Source organism: Leucopleurus acutus (genome assembly GCF_964270905.1).
Source record: "Leucopleurus acutus genome assembly, chromosome: 10".
In the NCBI taxonomy this organism is placed as follows: domain Eukaryota; kingdom Metazoa; phylum Chordata; class Mammalia; order Artiodactyla; family Delphinidae; genus Leucopleurus; species Leucopleurus acutus.
The window spans coordinates 39,543,978-39,564,288 of NC_139153.1; the positions used below are offsets into that span (position 1 = coordinate 39,543,978).

General features: G+C 48.2%; 2 protein-coding genes across 3 annotated transcripts in view; both read left to right on the forward strand.

The window, feature by feature from the left end:
• The first annotated feature begins 2,646 nt into the window (after positions 1 to 2,646).
• On the forward strand, positions 2,647 to 10,150 carry QARS1 (glutaminyl-tRNA synthetase 1). The gene is made up of 24 exons (XM_082849185.1): positions 2,647 to 2,790; positions 2,936 to 3,083; positions 3,456 to 3,565; positions 3,722 to 3,797; positions 4,008 to 4,072; positions 4,628 to 4,681; positions 4,807 to 4,867; positions 5,205 to 5,276; positions 6,158 to 6,243; positions 6,409 to 6,495; positions 6,935 to 7,034; positions 7,150 to 7,228; positions 7,310 to 7,418; positions 7,518 to 7,648; positions 7,755 to 7,847; positions 7,961 to 8,098; positions 8,182 to 8,269; positions 8,359 to 8,502; positions 8,611 to 8,715; positions 8,905 to 8,997; positions 9,112 to 9,239; positions 9,333 to 9,399; positions 9,474 to 9,599; positions 10,010 to 10,150. Exons 1-24 carry the CDS (start codon positions 2,674 to 2,676, stop codon positions 10,058 to 10,060), a joined length of 2,328 nt encoding a protein of 775 aa, XP_082705311.1. The 5' UTR covers positions 2,647 to 2,673; the 3' UTR covers positions 10,061 to 10,150.
• A 1,174-nt stretch (positions 10,151 to 11,324) lies between these two features.
• The window catches only part of QRICH1 (glutamine rich 1), a 54,149-nt gene continuing 45,162 nt past the window's right edge, over positions 11,325 to 20,311 (forward strand). Inside the window, exon 1 of one of the 2 annotated variants that reach the window (XM_082847685.1) lies at positions 11,325 to 11,499. The gene's annotated coding sequence lies outside the window, so the exon portion shown is untranslated. Of the gene's footprint in view, positions 11,500 to 12,723; positions 13,059 to 20,311 lie in introns of those variants that run through there. The other variant, XM_082847686.1, reaches the window with a different exon arrangement.

Consider the following 20,311-nt stretch of genomic DNA (forward strand, 5'->3'; position numbering starts at 1 on the left):
GGCTTCTGGCAGCTGCCCCAGGCTGTTTACCCACAGTGGGTTTGCAGGCTTGTCCCAGCAGGCTTGCCTTGTGTACACATACCGCAAGGTCAAGTCTTGTGAAGAGCCTCCGTGCCTCTCTTCGTGGATAATGCTGCCTCCTATTCTCTTCAACTGTTTGGGGCTAGGATTGGGCATCTCCAGCTGGGGGGAGATGGGGAGCAAAGGCACTCCTGAGGCAGGTGTTCAGGTAAGCCAGAAAGAGTGTAAGGCAGGCAGGGGTGGGGCAGGATTCTGGCAGGTCCATCCTGCCCCCAAGCCTGAGGGGTCAGTATTACAAAAAGCTCAGCATGTGGGCCCTGCTAGGACTCCTTGGCTGGAGTTAGGGAGTTAGGGGTGGTGGAGAGCAGAAGGAGCTCCTGGAGAAAGCTAGCCTTGTGAGCAGCATTGGTTTCTTCTATTGGGACAACAGCACAAGGGCCACGTGGGGTTGCTGGCCATGGAGAGGGGCCTGGACTGCTGGCTGTGAGGCCCTGCGGTAATGGTGGAATTGCCAAGCTGGGTGTTGGTGCTGGCACACTGCTGGAGGGGCTGCTAGGCATGGGCTGCAACAGGATTGTGCTGGGCCTTCACTGTGTGCAGCCCCAAGTGTCTGGCCACTGGTGATCTGCATGTGCTGAATGCACTACTCAAGGGGCTCTGTCCACCTCTGACCATAGCCCTGCTGCTGCTGAGCCTGCCACATTACCCTTCTGGGGCATTTGCACAAGGCTGCCATGGCCCTCAGCACTGTGGCCACTGCTGCTTCTGTGCATCAGCCTGTGCCACAGGGACTTGTCCGTAGGTCTGGCTACTGGACCCTGCCTCTTCCCATGCCACAGCTGGGCCTTGCTGGCTGCTCCCTGGCTTTTCTCCTCGTTCATTGTTTTCTTGATTTTCCTTGAAGTAGTGCCAGAGGCTTATGCGAGCAAGCCAGTCCCCTGGGCATGCACCCATCCAACTTGATGGTTCTGCTCTGTGCAAGTCAAAGGGCTCCAGAGGACTGGCTAGCCTGCCACTACTTGTGGCATTCTTGGTAGGGGCAACTGCCTCATCCTGTGACATGGAGCCACAGGGTCAGCACTATGAGGGAACCAGGAAAGAGGGTACAGGCCCTGACCCCACTGAGGGGGCCATCACTAGACCTGCAGGACTTAGTGTTGGTGGTCATGGTGCTGTAATGGGTCTTTGGGTGGCATCAGGTACCCTGCTCTTCTTAGGCATCTTTGTGGTGAGCTAGACACCTGCAGCTGTGGACTCAGCACAGGGCTGGCGTGGCTACGGTTCTGCTTCTTAGTGCCTGTCTGTGGCACCACTGCACTGCAACTCCTGCTTAATGCCTGCTCCTGGCCTTGGCTGGGCTGGGCATCAGGCTGGGGCCAAAGTGCCATGGGGAGCCAAGACACAGGGCTGGCTCTGGATACTGATGCGGAGTGTGGCACTGGGCAGAACCTGGCATGTGGTCATCATGTGGGGCCCAGAAATGGACTCACTCATTAGTAGGATATAGTAACAAACAAGGATACACTATGGATACAGACTGCAGTCAGGATCCTGCCCAGTGCTTGAAGGTCCGGTAGTATCAGTGATGACAAGGCCTCTAAGAGCCTGAGTTCCCATCCCAAATTTGGGCATCTCCTCATCATGTCACCACCAGCAGCTCCAGTTCCATAAAGAAAACAGGTTGTATGTTCAGTTTCAGCCTAATGATTCTCAGCAGGTCCTGGAAGTCCAATGAGACTGGGGAGACCCCCAAGAACATCATCATGATTATTCTACCTCCTCTGTCCCACCCTATCCCAACTTCAATAAAATATCCTGTCAAACACCTGCATGTGGATTTCAAGGTCTAATCTGCTTGTGGTTTTCCTGACATATGCATGTGTTGGTAAGGGGGGTAAGTATGACAGGAGATTTTTTTGGCCACACCACGTGGCTTGTGGGATCTTAGTTCCCTGACCAGGGATTGAACCCAGGCGCTGAGCAGTGAGAGCGCACAGTCCTATCCACTGGACAACCAGGGAATTCCCAGACAGGAGAGTTTAAACCAAATCATCACAGAACTTAAGAGAGGCCCTTCCTGGCCAGGTGTGTGTCCAGGTGGGTTCTCAAAAAGTGCCAGACTTTTGGGGCCCATCGATGGGCCATTTCAGACATTCTCTGTGCTCGAGTCTTGACAGAATTTCCCGGGCTTCATTTTGTTCAAATGTTTCCGTGACAACTCCAAAGCTTTGACGTCAGAAACGCGATAGGGACTCACATTTGTTCCCAAGAACAGAATTGGGATAGTCCCGAGGTTTCCAGGGCTGAAGGAGAAAAGTCGAAGAGCAAAGAGCCATGCCCATGTTTGCCTCCTGCCTGGATGCTGAACACCTTCCCTCCAGGTCCGCGGCAAATCATCCCTTGAAGTCCCGTCGCCACTACCCCTTCTAGTGACCTGGAGCACGAAGACGGAAGTGAAGCGCCTTGAAAAGCCGGAAAGGCCGCACTCTGCCCTTTCAATGGCGCTGACAACCCTGGAGAGCCCCGCCCCCTCCAGCCAAGGAAGGACACCATTGGCTCTCCCTGACGGCGTCGTTCTCCTATTGGCCAGTGAGCTAATGCCAATGTACAGATTGGCCCCAAAGTTTTCTTTCGGTTTCCGGCGTCCCAGCAATGGCAGCTCTGGACCCTCTGTCGCTCTTCACCGGCCTCGGCCTGAGCGAACACAAGGCCCGCGAGACGCTCAAGAACACGGCTCTGAGCGCGCAGCTGCGCGAGGCGGCGACCCAGGTGCGAACCCAAGTCCCTGGTCCGGGCTGCCGACTGTTCCCCAACGCAGCGCCAGGCCGGGTCCTGACCCCAACCAACCTACCTTGTCTTGTTCAGGCTTTTCTTACTGGGCATGGGGCTTATCTCCTGACTCCTCTGACCTCAGGCGCAACAGACTCTGGGCTGCACCATCGACAAGGCTACCGGGACCCTGCTCTATGGCTTGGCCTCCCGACTCCGGGATCCGCGGCGTCTCTCTTTCCTCGTGAGCTACATAGCCAATAGGAAGATCCATACGGAGACCCAGCTGAGCGGTGAGACCCCTGCCTGTCCTGCCGCTTCCACCTCCAACTCTTCTTCTCAGCCAAGGTCCCTATCTACCCATTCTGCGAAGTCCCTCAGCGTCTCTCTGCATTATTAGTTGTGCATTCCCCTCTAAACCCAGGCACTGGCACTGAGGGATGGAGAGGGCCACCTCTGGTGAGACGGACTAGAGAATTGTAGGTCTGAGGGAGTTTCCCTCAGAGCACATGCTTCTTTCCTGTGACCTCAGGGCTTCTCTAGAGGTGCAAGACTTAATTACCCAGGAGGCCAAACTAATTGGGGTTTCATGGATCGGATTAGGGCTTTGTCTTCCTACTTCCTGGAGCTGAGATGCCACAAATTCATTGGCTCTCTTTTTTCAGCTGCCCTTGAGTATGTGCGGAGTCATCCCCTGGACCCCATCAACACCATGGTCTTTGAGCAGGAATGCGGCGTGGGCGTTGTGGTGACCCCAGAGCAGATTGAGGAGGCTGTGAGTCTTTCCCCAGGCATCGGTTGCCTCCTTAGTAATGAACCTGAAAAGGAGTGGCTCAGCTTTTCCAACCAGGAAGACCCAGGGTGAGGGTGTGGGTTCCTAGAGCATTTCTGAAGGACACTTTCCTGAACCACATGGTTTGGCTTTCTGTAGGTGGAGGCTGCCATAAATCGCCACCGACCCCAGCTCCTAGTAGAGCGTTACCATTTCAATATGGGGCTGCTGATGGGTGAGCAGGGCCTGGGGCAGGGGACTATGTTATTCTCTCTAGTCATGCCTTCTCTTCTGCATGGGTGAGAGGGAGGTGGGAAGAGGAATAGGAACACCTTAAAAGTGGTCTGGCTGTGGTTTTTGAGGTCAGCCAGGTTCTTTTCTTGGGAAGGAGGGTGGGCAACGTCCTGCTTTGCCTTTCTGCAGCTCCCTCTGCCCATATTTCTAGGAGAGGCTCGGGCTGCGCTCAAGTGGGCAGATGGCAAAATGATCAAGCACGAAGTAGACATGCAGGTGGGTGCCTCCTTGAGCTGAAGCAGGCAAAGACCCTGCCAGAGACAGTGTCTAGAGTCCACTGAGGGATAAATGGTGGTGGAAGGGGAAGAAAGCCTATTCCTATTCTGATGGTGGATAGTAGAGCTTGGGGTAGAGGGAGCAGCACCCGGTTGGACAGTGAAAGACTTGGGCCTCTGGGTTCTGCCTAAGTTGGGGTGAGTTGCTTTACTCTGAACCTCAGTTTCCTCATCTTGTAAATAAGGGTGATGTGGCCTTCATCTCAGTGTGCTGGCAGAGAATCACAAGAGGGTGATGGTTGAGGTAGATGGCATATCTTGATGCTGGGCCCACAGTTCCTTTCTGTAAATGGCTGTTTTTGTTACCTGAGCCCAGGACTCTCAGGAGGGAAAAAGCATTTGAGGCCGCAGAACCATGTGAGGAGCAGAGGTGGGATGGGCTAGGTAGGTTTTTCAAGGTGGTGCCAGTAGACAGAACCAAGAAGCCCTTAGCTGGATGGGTGGGTTGGGTCAGTCATGGGCTCCTGTCCCAGCTCTGACTCTGGTCTCTGCTCAGGTCCTCCACCTCCTGGGTCCCAAGACGGAGACTGATCTGGAGAAGAAGCCCAAGGTGGGACTGAGCATGGTCTTGGGTCCTGGGAATGAGATGGGGTAGGGTGAAACTTCAGGCTGGAGAAGGGAGTATCTGACCCCAGTGATCCCGAGACGTTGACCCAACTTTTGAACTTCTCTCAGGTGGCAAAGGCTCGGCCAGAAGAAACAGACCGAAGAACAGCAAAGGATGTGGTGGAGAATGGTGAGAGGCTTGAGGCTCCTGTCACATTCAACTCCCTGATATCTGGGTTTTCCACCTGATGGGTCATTATAGCCCAGACTCCTCAGGCCGTTGGCTTAATCAACACTCTGTCTTCTGCTGCAAGACTGGAATTTCTGGTGTTTCCTTTACCCAGAAACTAGCCAGAGGAGGCCTGAGAAGTCTGGCTCTGTATCTCTTGTCTCTGGGGTTGGGGGAAGAGGGGACTGCTTGGTTCTCCTCTGGTTCCAGGATATGGGTAGTATCGACAGGCACCTCCCTGAGCTGGATGTGGGAGCTGTATCCAGAGAATAAGTTTTCCTTGGTCTGTTCTCTGCAGGTGAGACTGTTGTTCAGACCCTGTCTCTGATGGAGCAGCTCCGAGGCGAGGCGCTTAAGTTCCACAAGCCTGGTGAGCAGGCAGGTTGAAACTCTGTGGAGGGCTGGATCTTTTTCTTTTTTTTTTTTAATTTTATTGAAGTATAATTGATTTGTAATGTTGTGTTTAATTTCTGCTCAGTGACTCAGAAAGTGACTCAGTTATACATATATATATTTTTTTCCATTATGGTTTATCACAGGATACTGAATACAGTTCCCTGTGCTATACAGTAGGAACTTGTTGTTTATTCATCCTATATATGATAGTTTACATCTGCTAATCCCAAACTCCCAGTACTTTCCTCCCTTATCCCTCCTCCCCCCGTTGGCAACCACAAGTCTGTTCTTTATGTCAGTGAGTCTGTCTGTTTTGTAGATATGTTCATTTATGTCGTATTTTAGATTCCACCTATAAGTAATATCATATTGTATTTATCTTTCTGACTTACTTTGCGTAGTATAATAATGTCTAGGTCCATCCATGATGCTACAGATGGCATTATTTCATTCTTTTTAATGGTTAAGTAATATTCCATTGTATATATGTTCCACATCTTCTTTATCCATTCATCTAACGGTGGACATTTAGGTTGTTTCCATGTCTTGGCTATTATAAATAGTGCTGCTGTGAACGTAGTGGTGCATGTATCTTTTTGAATTATAGTTTTGTCTGAGTATATGCCTGTTAGTGGGATTGCTAGATCATATGGAAACTCTATTTTTAGTTTTTTGAGGAAACTGCGTACTGTTTTCCGTATGGCTTCACCAATTTACATTCCCACCAACAGTGTAAGAGGGTTTTCTTTTCTTGTGGAGGGCTGGATCTTAATAGCAATTCTTGTAGTCAGGTCCCTGGGATAGGGAGCCCTGGGCTGCAGCCTGGTATCATCAGGCTTGTTCTGGCCCTGGCAGGTGAGAACTACAAGACCCCGGGCTATGTGACCACTCCATATACCATGGATCTACTGAAGCAGCACCTGGAGATCACTGGAGGACAGGTGTGTGGGAGTATTGCCAGGCTAGCTAGTGCCATCATCACTTGCCTGGGGCTGCCTCCATACTATCCCGCCTTACCTATCACCATGGCCTCCCTGGGAAGGGTCATCCTTTAGTGTAGTCTGAGCTCTGACCTGATTCCTCTGCTCCCATTTCTCTTATCTCAGGTACGTACCCGGTTCCCACCAGAACCCAATGGAATCCTGCACATTGGACATGCCAAAGCCATCAACTTCAACTTTGGCTATGCCAAGGTGAGTGTGTCTGGGGACTTGGCAAGCAGCATGACTGCTTGCTGCTCCCATGACTAGGTACCAGAGAGGTATCCCTGCTTTTCCTGCTGCTCCCATAAAGTGTCCCAGAGCAGACAGAGGCCTTGGAGGGGATACCTAGGAATGTGTGATAGATACCTAGGAATCCACTCAATTGGGCTCATTGAGGAAAAACTCTTGGTGAGGCAGTGAGTTCACATTTGCGGAAATTCCCAGTGCAACCTCTTGGGCTTAGGAAGAGGCTATGCTGTGTCCCACGTTAGTATGCGATGCCTTGTTTATTAGGGCATTTAGATACAGGAAGGTGAGTGAAAGATATTTTCAATTCTGATGTGGGAGAGCTCTGAGAATGTCCCAGTTTGATGAGATGGATTGTAGGAACTGATGATGTGGGAGCTCACAGATACTGCAACTTTCCTAGGCCAACAATGGGATCTGTTTCCTGCGCTTTGATGACACCAACCCTGAGAAGGAGGAAGCAAAGTTCTTCACTGCCATCTGCGACATGGTGGCCTGGCTGGGTATGGGTTGGGGAAGGCCTGGGCAGAACTGCTTATCAGTGGGCCTCTCCGTGGGCCATGGCCTGCCATTGGGTGTCCCTGATTGGTTGCTAATACCCATCTCATTCTGCCCCAGGTTACATACCTTACAAGGTGACATATGCCTCCAACTATTTTGACCAGCTGTATGCGTGGGCTGAGGAGCTCATCCGCAGGTGAGGCCAGAGCCATGATGTGGAGCCAGGCAGACTGACCAGGGCACATCCATGCTGGGCATTCACACCCCTTCCTCATAGGGGTCAGGCCTATGTGTGCCACCAGCGAGGAGAGGAGCTCAAAGGCCACAACCCACTGCCCTCACCCTGGAGAGACCGTCCCACAGAGGAGTCCTTGCTACTCTTCGAGGTGGGGCTCTGGGGGTGCAACTGAGTCTAGGTGGGCCAAGATACTGAGAATGAGATGCCCTTGTGCTGAGTGGCAGCCTGAGCCCTTGCTTCCTCTCAGGCAATGCGCAAGGGCAAGTTTGCAGAGGGTGAGGCCACACTGCGGATGAAGCTGGTGATGGAGGATGGCAAGATGGACCCTGTGGCCTATCGAGTCAAGTATACACCGCACCACCGCACAGGGGACACTTGGTTGGTGTGAACTTGGGGTGGGGTTGCGGAGTTGTAGAGTGGCGGGTGGGCCATGGGTAGGGCAGAGTGGGGCCGAATGGTGGGGCCCACTGCCTATGCCCTGCAGGTGCATCTACCCCACCTATGACTACACACACTGCCTCTGTGACTCCATCGAGCATATCACCCACTCACTCTGCACCAAGGAATTCCAGGCCCGGTGAGGGAGCTGGGTCCGTGGGGAGGGGAGGGCCAGTGGGATTCCAGCAGCCCTTCCTGCCGGTCTCTCCCTGGTTGGAGGTGGCCAGTCTTGACTCTGCCCTCCCACCCCAGACGCTCTTCCTACTTCTGGCTGTGCAATGCACTGGACGTCTATTGTCCTGTGCAGTGGGAGTATGGCCGCCTCAATCTGCACTATGCTGTTGTCTCTAAGAGGAAGATTCTCCAGCTTGTGGCAGCTGGCGCTGTGCGGTAGGTGTGGCTTTTTGGCTAATGAAGGTTGGTACTAGTAGCATATGCTGCCATAGGTTTTCTCACCACCACCTCGCCCACAGGGATTGGGACGACCCACGGCTCTTCACGCTCACAGCCTTACGTCGGAGGGGCTTCCCGCCTGAGGCCATCAACAACTTCTGTGCTCGGGTATAGCTGAGTGGGCTGAGTGGGCAGGTGGGGGCTGAGCACTGTAGTATGTGGTTGTGGCTGTGACTGATGCTGTCCTTTCCTGCTAGGTGGGAGTGACAGTGGCACAGACCACAATGGAACCACATCTGCTAGAAGCCTGTGTGCGTGATGTGCTGAATGACACAGCCCCTCGGGCCATGGCTGTGCTGGAGCCATTACAGGTGGTCATCACCAATTTTCCTGCTGCCAAGGTAAGTCTCCTTCAGAGTGTGTGTGTGTGTGTGGGGGGGGTTGCACCTGGGTTTAGGTGTGGGAATCCCAGTGCCTAGTGTGACTCAGACACTTATCTCCTACTATAGTCCTTGGACATTCAGGTACCCAGCTTCCCAGCTGATGAGACCAAGGGCTTCCATCAGATTCCCTTTGGACCCATTGTCTTCATTGAAAGGACTGACTTCAAAGAGGTGAATGGGGGTGGTGAAGGGTCCTGTTTGTTCCTGGGCCCAGTCCTGAGGGCCCTTCATCTCTTCTATCAGTCCATCTACTCCCTGCTTCAGTCAAACCAATCCTTGCCAGACGTAGGGGTGGGAGAAGCCTCTTGTACCTGCCCGACCCTTGCAGCCTCTTGTGTCCACCCCACTTCCTACCTCTAGGAGCCAGAGCCAGGCTATAAGCGCCTGGCATGGGGCCAGCCCGTGGGCCTGAGGCATACAGGCTACGTCATCGAGCTGCAGCATGTCGTCAAGGTGAGAGCCAGCTTCAGCCTTCCTACCACAGTGCCTGCTGGGGTGAGGATCTGGGTGCAGCTTGCAGTCCTGGTAGTGGTGTCCAAGTCTGATTGCAGGCCCCTTGACTTCCAGGGCCCCAGTGGCTGTGTGGAAAGCCTTGAGGTGACCTGCAGACGGGCAGATGCTGGAGAAAAGCCCAAGGCATTTATTCACTGGGTATCACAGCCTCTGACGTGTGAGATTCGCCTCTATGAGCGACTGTGAGTGAACAGAGTTGGTGTTGGGGCAGGTACAAGATGGGCATTGCTTGCTGTGGCTGCCCAGCTGGAGTCTGACCTTTACTCTGGCTGCAGATTTCAGCACAAGAACCCTGAGGATCCTGCTGAGGTGCCTGGTGGATTCTTAAGTGATTTGAACCCGGTAGGCTCATGGGGTATGGGGTGAGGGTGGTGGGCCTTTCTGGCTGGATGGCCACCTGAGTTCTCTGCCCACAGGCATCACTACAAGTGGTCGAGGCAGCATTAGTGGACTGTTCTGTGGCCCTGGCAAAGCCCTTTGACAAGTTCCAGTTTGAGCGGCTTGGTTACTTTTCTGTGGATCCAGACAGCCGCCAGGGACAGGTGCTTGAATTTACCTTTCCGCAACAATGATGGTGGTGGCTGCCATTCTCTGTGCCAAGCACTTTGCTGACATTTCCTTACTTAATTTTCACCACCTGAGGTGGGGTTCATGTTCTACTGATGAGGAAACAGGCTCAGAGGTTAAGTCCGTGCACAAAATTTTGTATGAACCCTTTCTTATTCCTCAAGGTAGGGGACAGGCATAGGGATTGTTATAATTCATATAAAATGGAGACCCAGAGCCATCCAGTCCTTTAGCCAAAGTCAAAAAGTTATTGGTAACTAGAGTTTCTTGGCCCTCAGCTCCTCTGGGATGAAGCGAGGCTTGGAGTGGGGTGTCTGGTGAGACCCACTTAGGCCTTCTGGCCTGGTTCTGGCTTGGTGGTCATTCCTCCCCCTCTGCCCTCCAGCTTGTCTTCAACCGGACCGTCACACTGAAGGAGGACCCAGGAAAAGTGTGAACTGGAAGTCCTGTGGACCTATCTCAACCTTCTGGAGGCGAGGGGTACCCAGACTCCATGTCAATAAAGAACAGCTAAATCCCCCTGGGGTCTGTGTTATCTCTCTGGTCTCCTAGCACCCAAGGGCCTTAGAGTCATGCTCAGGGAGGGGGAAGGTACGCTACACACAGAGCAGTACTGACAGCTTTGAAACCACTGGTGCACTTCTTGATGCTCGAGGGCTGAGGCCTGGGCCTGATTCGTTATCTTCTGCACCTGGTCTGAGGGAATGGCGGGTCCTGGGATGCTGCTCCACTGTTAGGAGCCTTGTGTCAGAGGGACCTGGAAGGTTTGTGTCTGCCTGCATGCCTAGGCAGATGGAGAGGCCTAGCTACTAGTACAGTCATTAAAAAATAATTATTGAGTACCTACTATGTGCCAGGCACAGTGAGATGAGGAAGACCTGTGTGGTGGCCTTCTAAGTCCACCACCTAGTTGGGGAGACAGAGGGCGACCAGGTATTGTGCAGATGTCTCCTTGGGGCCTGTGTGAGGCTGGAGGAGGTTTCTGACCCAGCCTGGGCCTCTGAAGACTACTCTTAGAAGTCACTCCTGAGGGGAACCCCAAAGGACTAGGAGTTTGCCAGGGAAGGATGAACAAGTGCAAAGCTCCAGAGGCCTTTTTAAGAAACAGTATGATAGTCTATGCCCCTCTGGGGCAGTGTGGGCTACTGGTGAAGCCGGCGTGTGCCTGCAGCTTTAACACCCTCCACATTTTCCCTGTATACAAACACCAGGCTACCCGAGGCCCGCTTTAAGGTGGACTGGACTGCGGAAGGCTGAATTAGGATGACAGCAGGTAGAGGGTGAGGGGTTGGTCCCAGATGCTAGGGACTCCTGGAGGAGAGTGACCCGGGGCTTCCCAGGTGGGGTGCGGCTGCAGGCGCCAGGCCTAGGTCAGAGGCTGTGGGGGCCACCTTAAGTAAGAGGCTGGTCTCCGCACCGCGTGAGGCTGCGAGAAGGAGGCCCGGGCAGGCGGCAGAAGGGTCCTGAGAGTAAGCTTCAAGCCCAGGCCTGCCCAGGCTCCAGGGCTAGGCCGATCTCCGGCCCTGGCTCCGCCCCACATGGAGGGGCGTCTGAGGGCGGTACGCTCCGCCCTACACCCCGGGCTCCTGCCGCTACTGCAGCCCTAGGCTCGGCCTCTCTCCTCTGCAGAAGCGTTCCCTTTAAGTCTGGCCAGGAGGCAGCCTTAGTTCTCGCGGGATTCGACGATCCAATCATCGCGAGAAAGGCTTTCGGCACTCATTGGCTGTGAGGGTTGAATGTAAGATGGCGCCCAGGGAGCTGTGAGGGGAAAATCCTGTCGGTCTTGGAGCGGCGACGGCAGAACCGGGGCCCCGAGCGGTGCGGCGGGGCCGGCGGGTAGAACGGCGGCGGCGGCGGCGGCGGCGACGTCGCCGGGTGAGGGCTCCAGTGGGGGCAGGGATATGGCGGGGTTGCGGGCCTGAGACAGCGGGCCCACCCCACACAACGGCGGGCGGGGGCGGGCGGGCCGCTGCCGCTGGGCCCTGGAGACCTCGGGGCGGCTCCGGAGCCGAGAAAGACCCAGGGCTCGCACGCCCCCGCCCCCTGGGTGGGGGAGGGGCGGTTTGGGGATTCGGGTGGGCACGGCGCGCGAATGCGCGCTGGTGGGCGCGCGCGGCCGGGACTGTTTATATGCTCGGGGGCGCGCGCGCTGTGCGGCCCTCCCGGTGCTCGTGGCCGCTGACGTGCGCGTTCCCGACCCGGATATCTCGGCTCCTGGAGTTGCAGCCCGTCGGCCAGAGCGGCTTTCTGGGACGCGCGCCCCGAAGTCGGGGGTCGCGGGCAGGCGCGCGGCCTGCTGTTGGGTGGCGGCACCGCTGCGCGGGCGCTCAGGACACCCCTGCTGCGGGGAGGGACGGCGGGCGGGCAGCTTGCAGTTTGGAGAAGGTTGTGGGTTGGACCCTTCCTGCTCAGGTGACGTCCCCGGACCAACGGGGCCTAGGCCTGAGGAGAAACCAACCTGCTTTGCGGTCTGGCTTGCGGCCCCGCTCCTCTGCGAAGTGGGCGAGATTGCTGGCTCTCTAAGAATGAGGTGTCCCGAGGCCCATGTGCAGGGTGGGTACTTGAGAGGGTGCTACCCTGATTCTGAAACCGAGCTCTGTTTGTCTGTGAGGGCAGCGAACCCCTTCGACTTCCTCACCTTGTTTTGATGCTTTGTGCTGGAGAGGGAAGGCAAATCCTAAAAGGCCCTTCAGTGGTATTTGTTTTCTTGTCATTAGAAAGTAATTCTTCATTAAAGCGCAGTTCTTAGACGTCACCTCTGTGCGCTCCGTAAGGGGATCCACGTCTGTGGACGCTGTGAAACTACCCAAGCTGTAAATTGCCACTTTAAATCCTGAAATGCAGCCTTTTCCTCTGTTTGGTTGGGAGGGGCTTACTTGTACTCTGTTAGGTTAAAGGGCCCGCTATTGCTCAGCCAAAAAGTTGCTCAGAACGAAATTGAACAATCTGATAATCAGTGCTTTGCCTTCTTTTGTAAGTCCGAAGATCCCCAGCAGATCTGAAATCTGCCTGCAAAAGTCACTTTTGATACAGGATTTCAATCCTTTTCAGCTTTTTTATTTTTTTAAATCCCAGCACTGTGTTCTGGTGCCAGGGGAGTTCTAGATTTGTCCAGAGAAATAGGTACTTCTTTTTTCTAAGACAAAATATGTGCTAGTTTATGTTTTATAGTCTTGCTTCATTAAATTTAAGGAAAAAGAAACTAAGTGGAACTAAAATTAGCAATTAAATTTGAAAATGGTGGGGGTAGAAAACTACTTAAAAATACTATATTATTAGAAAACTCCTAATATACTGTTATTATTTTAAGAACAAGCTTAAAATTTAAAAAGAGGCTGAGGATGGAAGGAACTTCTTTGTTCTGCCTTCTTTAGAATGTTACAGGTCTTAAGAACTCAGGACAAGCACCAGAAATGCGTGCAACATGGTGACTGGTGAGTTAGAATTATTCATATGCTGGAAATATGTGTGCAGTTTTTTTCCTGGTAATATTGAAACGTTAGAAATCCTGCCAGTCATTCTGGGTGCTGTCTGCCAGAAATTAGTAGGTGCTGGAAAATTGAATATGTGGGAGAACTGCATCTTTGAAGCCAGCCAGTTTGCTGCTTGAACAGTTCTTTTAAAATGTAAGTCAGTGCAACTTTCAGGTTTTAGCATGACAAGGCATCAGCTTTTCTAAGGATCCAAATGGTTCAAAGACAAGCAGTCAAGTTTATCTAGGATACACTTAAAATATTAATACACCATTTAGGCCTGCTTTTTCTGGAATTTTTAATCGTTACGTTTGAGGTCTGCCTTTTAAATTGGTGTCTGTAGATAATATTTTTTCATAAGCTCATTAAGATTTCCCTGTTAAAAGATGTCCTGCTTCCAGTCCTCTGTGATGAATAATTTGTGTACCTCTCCATGAATCTCTGCCTTTCCACAACCCCTTTCCACTTATGTTGCCATTTTAAAGGAAAGATCAAATTGTGGTTGAAGTTTTATGTAAATCTGAATTGCTCCAAAAGGTAACCAAAGTTAGGGGTTCTGGGTGTGGCTATCCTCCATCATGACAGCTTCAGAATCAGGGATTTCTTTCTTCAAGCTTGCGTGCCTTCTTTTAATTTAATCAAGTACAAGTTTGTCTTTGATATGCCATGCTTCTTGCTTGTGTACTTTTTATTTTAATTTAATTTAATTAATTAATTTATATTTTTTATTAATTAATTTATTTTTGGCTGCGTTGCTGCGTCTTTGTTGCTGTGCGCGGGCTTTCTGTAGTTGCGACGAGTGGGGGCTACTCTTTGTTGCGGTGCGCGGGCTTCTCATTTTAGTGTCTTCTCTTGTTGCGGAGCACGGGCTCTAGGCGTGTGGGCTTCAGTAGTTGTGGTTCGTGGGCTCTAGAGCGCAGGCTCAGTAGTTGTGGCGCACAGGCTTAGTTGCTCCGTGACATGTGGGAATCTTCCTGGATCAGGGCTCAAACCTGTGTCCCCTGCATTGGCAGGCGGATTCTTAACCACTGCGCCACCAGGGAAGCCCGCTAGTGTACTTTTTATATGACCACCGTTTATCTGTAATGGTCTTTTATTCCTCAGCCTCAGAATGAAGTGTTATATGAACACCTGTTCTTTTCAATTTCTTTGTAGGTAGTTGCCCTGCATTTTGTTCCAGAGGTTTTAAGTCCTTTCCAGGCTTCACTTAAATGCTCCACTAGTTTTTTCCTAATTGTCACATTGGATTGTGATTTCTAATTGTAGCTGCATGAAGAAATGATAGATTAACCCCTTGCTTTGCTGAAAAGGGGAAAAGAATGGTCCTTTGTTGTCACACTTTAGGCTAGGGCAAAACTGTAGGTAGAGCTGGTGGAGTGTGTCAGAAAGCTCTTTTTTGCATGTGCGTTTGAAATATCTATCTATACATATTAATTCAGTAGATCTGTATACAATTCAATGAAAAATTATAAAGTGAACCACTGTGTAACTAGCACCTCTTCAAGAAATAGAACAATGCCAGCACTTCTGAACACTTCATGGGTCCCTTCCTGGTTACAGCTTCTCATTCCCTAGAGACAATGACTATTCTGAATTCTGTGATAATCATGTTCTTTGTTTTTCTTATTACTACCTTCGTATCCCTCAACAACCTAGTTTTATTTAATTTTGAATTTTATATAAATGGAGTCATGCTGTTTTGTATCTTATTCTAGCATTGTGCTTGTGACATTCATCCACGTTGTGTGCAGCTGTAGTTCATTCATTCCAATTTCTGTATAGTAGTCTGCTGTTTGAACAAACCATAATTTATTCACTATTATTGATAGACATCTAGATTCCTTCCAGTTTGGGGCTATTAACAATGCTACTATGAACATTCTTGGTTAAGTACATTTGTATAGGTGTGTGTCATGTACATATAGGGATAGAATTTGCTGGGTCATATGGAATGGACGTTTTCAAACTTCACTAGATAATGCAAACAGTTGTGCCAGGTTACAGCTCATCAGTTATTGATAGGAATATGAGTTTAAGTTTCTGGTTGAAAGTGTATTGTCCAGAAATAGAACCATGGTGAAGATGCCCCTATATCAGGGATTTCTCTGTCTAGTGAAGGCATGGGGCAGATGGATGTCCTAATGGGATAATTTCTATCACAAACCGTGTGGTGGGTTAGTATCTTTAAGAATAGAACTGTTTTCTCCCCATCTGCTTCTTTGAAATGACTCCTTATGTTAATTAGGACAAATGTGACTGTGACTCCTTAAAATGGAAATTGATGTTTTTTTCATGTGAATGTGTTCTTCAAACCAGAACTAAGCCATGAGGAACCATTGCTAGTAGATGTGAGCCTTAAGAGGGTCCCAAGAGCTTGACCATTGGGTAACCAGGAAGAGGTAGGGCTCTGAGGCAGCTCCGAATGGCTTCTCTTAGTTCATCACATATTCAAGACCCACCCTGCAGAGTTGCATGGGGGCCGACTCCCCTGAGTACTTAGGCCTTCCCTTAGTACTGAAATAGGAAAAAATTAGCAAACAGAAATGTAATAGATTGTTGTTTTGGAGTAACCTTTTCCTCTTGTGTACTAGAGATAAAATAATTAGAATAATGATAACTTTGGTATACTGAGGGCCTGCTCTTTGTCAGGCACTGTGCTAAGCTCCAGTAGAAGGAAGTACAGGGGAAATAACCAGTAAAAATGTGTGCGGTTGTAGTGAAAATTTCCTAGGTCTGTTGGTGGGGGGGTTGGTTTGTCTATTGTTTTGCAAAGCAGCTATGCTTGAAGTATTCAGAAGCAAATGCTTGGCTACAGACTCCACCCCAAAGAGCCCCGGAGTGTTTTCCCCTCCTTTTCTGATTCCCGGAAATTGGGAGTACTCAACTATCCCTCCAGCTTCATGTTTTTGAGAAGTATTTTAGTTCATCAGTTTACTTAATGCTCCTCACTGAGTCTTTGACTTGGGGCTAATTAAGAATCTTCTTTTTTTGGGGGTTATAGAGTGTAGTTTCATTAAGTTTATCCATTTTTCTTTCTCTGTTACCAAGGCTCAGCCTTATGTATCTGGTGAGCAACATCTTGAATTTAACAGCCTTCATTATTATGCAAGCTTCTGTTGCTTGATGGTTTTGTCTTTCAGAATTTCAGATTTTGAGGGAAAAATCAAACTATGAACAACCTGAATTGTTTGTGTGTCTGTTACTGACTGTTATTGTGGTATAACCACTATGCAAAAAGGATTACTTTTTAACTCTCTTTTTGGTTTAATACAAATTGCAGAAAATACAGGAGTGTATTAAACAGGAAGAAATTTAAGTCCTCTGTTATTCCATACTACCCAGGCATAACTGCTGTTATGCCAGTTTTTCTTCTTGGGTACATCATTAAACCATACTGGGATATATAAATACAATTGTATTGGCCTCCCCTTTCCCACGTAATGTGTCTTCTGTGTCACTAATTTTTTTTTATTTTAAAACCAAACGTTTTGTTGGGGGAAGGTGGATCTTCTAGGTATTAACATGCTTTTTTTTTTTTAAGTTACTGTATTACAGAAGGATCTGTGGAATCACAGAAAAAGCTGGGAAGCAGACCTTCTTTATATGAATTTGATATACAATCAGTGGCATTTTAAATCAGCGGGCAAAGAAATTTCAGTAATTCAGTAAATGATACAGGGTTGTTGGGTCTTTGGGAATAAAATTAGGCTTTTACCTCACACTATGCAAAATAAATTCTAAATGGATCAAAGCATAGTATAAATAATTACATTGTAAATTTAAAAATTGTAAGTGAATGAGTTTATGGTAAAGGCAGACTTTTTCTGAGCATAAAAGCAAAGGAAGAACCTATCACCACTATTGAGAATATGTTTAATTTTTCTCAGTGTTGTCTTTTACTCACTGACTGGTCTCACATATTTAAATGTATGTCTGAAGCTTCCCGCCCCCCTCCGGCAGCACTTTTGTGTCAGGTCAAATGCTGACTTAGTGTGCTTTCATTATTGGGATGTGTCAGTCTGGTAGATACTGCCAAGTGAGCAGGTTAAAAGAACAAGAAATGAAGCCTTGTGTATAAATGAGCAGATTGGAATATTCTTTCAAATTGGCCTTTTCCGTTATATATTTTTTAAGTTCTCCATTGAATTCATTATTTGTTAATATTTAGCTTCCTCTGATTTAGTGGTTCTCAGATGATTCTGTGGACTTGTACAGTCAGTGAAGAACCTCTTGGGGGCTTAGTGAAAGGAAAAAGCAATGGGAATTGGGTAGTAGTAGCTTCTGCTTAGAGCCAACAGTAGACTGTAAGGTTGGAGCACTGCAGAAGGTTTTATAACTTTGGAGTCTCAACTACTTAAAATACATGGCTAGCTATAAACCAAAAGGTGATTTTGTCATAGGATATTTCAAATATTTTCATAAGAACAGAGGAGAATATAGTGAACCTGTGTATGAACCTTTATCAATGTTTTCTAAGTTTTATAGAATTTTCCCTACTTAAAGGTGTGTGGTCTTTTCTTTTTTTGATGAAAACTTAAAGAATGAACTTTGGGGCTTTATAGCAGATACTTTTCCAAGCTTTTATTCCATTCTTTCTGAGAACTGAATATCCATCCTATTTGCCATTCTGCTCAGGAAATAAATTTATATTTGGACTATTCTTGTAGTGACTGTTTTGAATGTAGTATTCTAGAAGTACTGACAGGTAGGATTTATTTGGAGCAGAATTGTTTTTATCATCTTTGGAACCTTGATTTTTTAAAGATTATTTTTCTTTTTGGCTGCGCCAGGTCTTAGTTGCAGCACGCGGACTCTTAGTTGTTTAGTTGCGGCATGCGTGTGTGATCTAGTTCCCCGACGACCCCTGGTCGATCACCGGCCCCCTGCATTGGGAGCGCGGAGTCTTACCCACTGGACTTACCAGGGAAGTCCTGGAACCTTGATTTAAAAAAAAAAAAAAAAAAAGTTCTGAGTTTGATTTGGTATGAAATGCTGTGTTGTTAAAACTAAAAGATTGATTAAACAGAAGCTATACTCACTTAGCTAAATGCTTGTCAAAAATAGAGGGCATGGAACTTTAATTTCCTTATCTTACATGGTGGGAAGTCCAGAGATACTATAAAATTAGTGTGCCTACAACTAGAGGTTTAAAGCTATGAAACTGATCATGACAAAAATTAAAATACGATTGGCAGGGGTTAATGAGAGGAAGGCGATTTAAATGCCCTAACACCTTTCCTAGAGGACAGACCAATATTTAAAATTGGTAGATCAGAAAGAGAAAAACAAATACTGTATGCTAACACATATATATGGAATCTAAAAAAAAACGAAAAAAAAATGGTCAGAAGAACCTAGGGGTAAGACGGGAATAAAGGTGCAGACAGACCTACTAGAGAATGGACTTGAGGATATGGGGAGGGGGAAGGGTAAGCTGGGACAAAGTGAGAGAGTGGCATGGACAACATATATACACTACCAAACGTAAAATAGATAGCTAGTGGGAAGCAGCCGCTTAGCACAGGGAGGATTAGCTAGGTGCTTTGTGACCACCTAGAGGGGTGGGATAGGGAGGGTGGGAGGGAGGGAGACGCAAGAGGGAAGAGATATGGGAGCATATGTATATGTATAGCTGATTCACTTTGTTATAAAGCAGAAACTAACACACCATTGTAAAGCAATTATACTCCAATAAAGATGTTTAAAAAAAATAAAAGTAGTACTTAAAACTGGGAGTTAGTTAATTCAGGGAAGCATAAACAGTTACTTTGAAATATTTAGGTAGATTTTTAAAAGTCAATTAAATTGTGTTTTTTCTGTTAGAACATATGAAACCTTCTTTTAATAGAGGAGGATTTTCCCTCTTTATGGTTCACTTACGTTCTTAATTTGGAGAAAGTGGTTTAAAATTTTAGAGAGGAATTTTAAACATTTAATTTAAACATTAACATTCTGAACTGTGCTATAAGAAAAAAGTGAGAGTTGTCTTGCAGTCTTTCACAATTTTTGGCCACTTATAAAACCCCCTCCTTCCTTAAAAAAAAAAAGAACCAGAGGTCACAGCATACTTAGATGTTTTGTTTTGTTAATTAATTAATTAATTAATTTTTGGCTGTGTTGGGTCTTTGTTGCTGTGCGCGGGCTTTCTCTAGTTGCAGTGAGCGGGGGCTACTCTTCGTTGCGGTGCGTGGGCTTCTCATTGTCGTGTCTTGTCTTGTTGTGGAGCATGGGCTCTAGGTGCGCAGGTTTCAGTAGTTGTGGTACGTGGGCTCAGTAGTTGTGGCTTGCGGGCTCTAGAGCTCAGGCTCAGTAGTTGTGGCGCACGGGCTTAGTTGCTCCACGGCATGTGGGATCTTCCCGGGCCAGGGCTCGAAACTGTGTCCCTTGCACTGGCAGGCAGATCCTTAACCACTGCGCCACCAGGGAAGCCCCTACTTAACTGTTTTTACTTTTCATTTTATACCTTGCTCTATTATTTGAACAGTTTTTCTAAGAAAGTAGATGTGTTACTTTTACCCTCCCCACCAAAAAAAACAAAGACGACCGCTCCCCCCCCAAAAAAACTAGGTGGAATTCTACACTGAAGACTGAAGAAAGCTTGTTTCTAGGAAGAAAAATTGGTATAATTCTGCTTTGTACTTAATATCAGACTTCAGATGAGGCTTAAGCCTCCTTGATTACTGAAACTTAAAAGAGTGAAGGGAAATAAGGTCACTAGGAAGATTCTGTGGACTGCCTTTACCGAGCAATATTTGTGTGAAGGTTTTCTGGTTCTGTAAACTTAACTTGCAGTGTTTCTTTGTATTTGTGCTTGGTCATATTTATCTTCTCCCAGATTTGAAGCAGAAAAAGTTTTTTGGTTTTTTTTTTGCATGATTTGCATGATTCTCTATACTTTTTAAAAAATTGCTTTGATACAGTAGCTACGATTCTAGCACAGACAAAATTCAAGCAATCTCTAAGTATTTTACATGAATGCAACTAATTATTGAAGAAAATTAATTTGGGGAAGTGTAAATTTCAGGTGCCCTCGGCTCTTCTTCTATAATGGAGGTGAAAAACTGAAATATGTGCAAACGTGGTAGAGAACTGGTTAATGGTTGTTCACACAATCTCTCCTTTGTCCCTTATGAGCAAAAGGGTGCATGTAATTGGATATTAGAATCACATATTGTGAACTTTGTATTATTAGTGGGTCTATATTATGAGATGCT

What these genes read in the sequence shown, in the direction of transcription:
- QARS1 (XM_082849185.1), top strand. Translation starts at nt 2,674, where the DNA reads ATGGCAGCTCTGGACCCTCTGTCGCTCTTCACCGGCCTCGGCCTGAGC. An exon ending in CACCGCACAGGGGACACTTG is followed by an intron (nt 7,649 to 7,754) that starts GTTGGTGTGAAC and finishes TATGCCCTGCAG; the next exon opens with GTGCATCTACCCCACCTATG. An exon ending in ATTCGCCTCTATGAGCGACT is followed by an intron (nt 9,240 to 9,332) that starts GTGAGTGAACAG and finishes CTCTGGCTGCAG; the next exon opens with ATTTCAGCACAAGAACCCTG.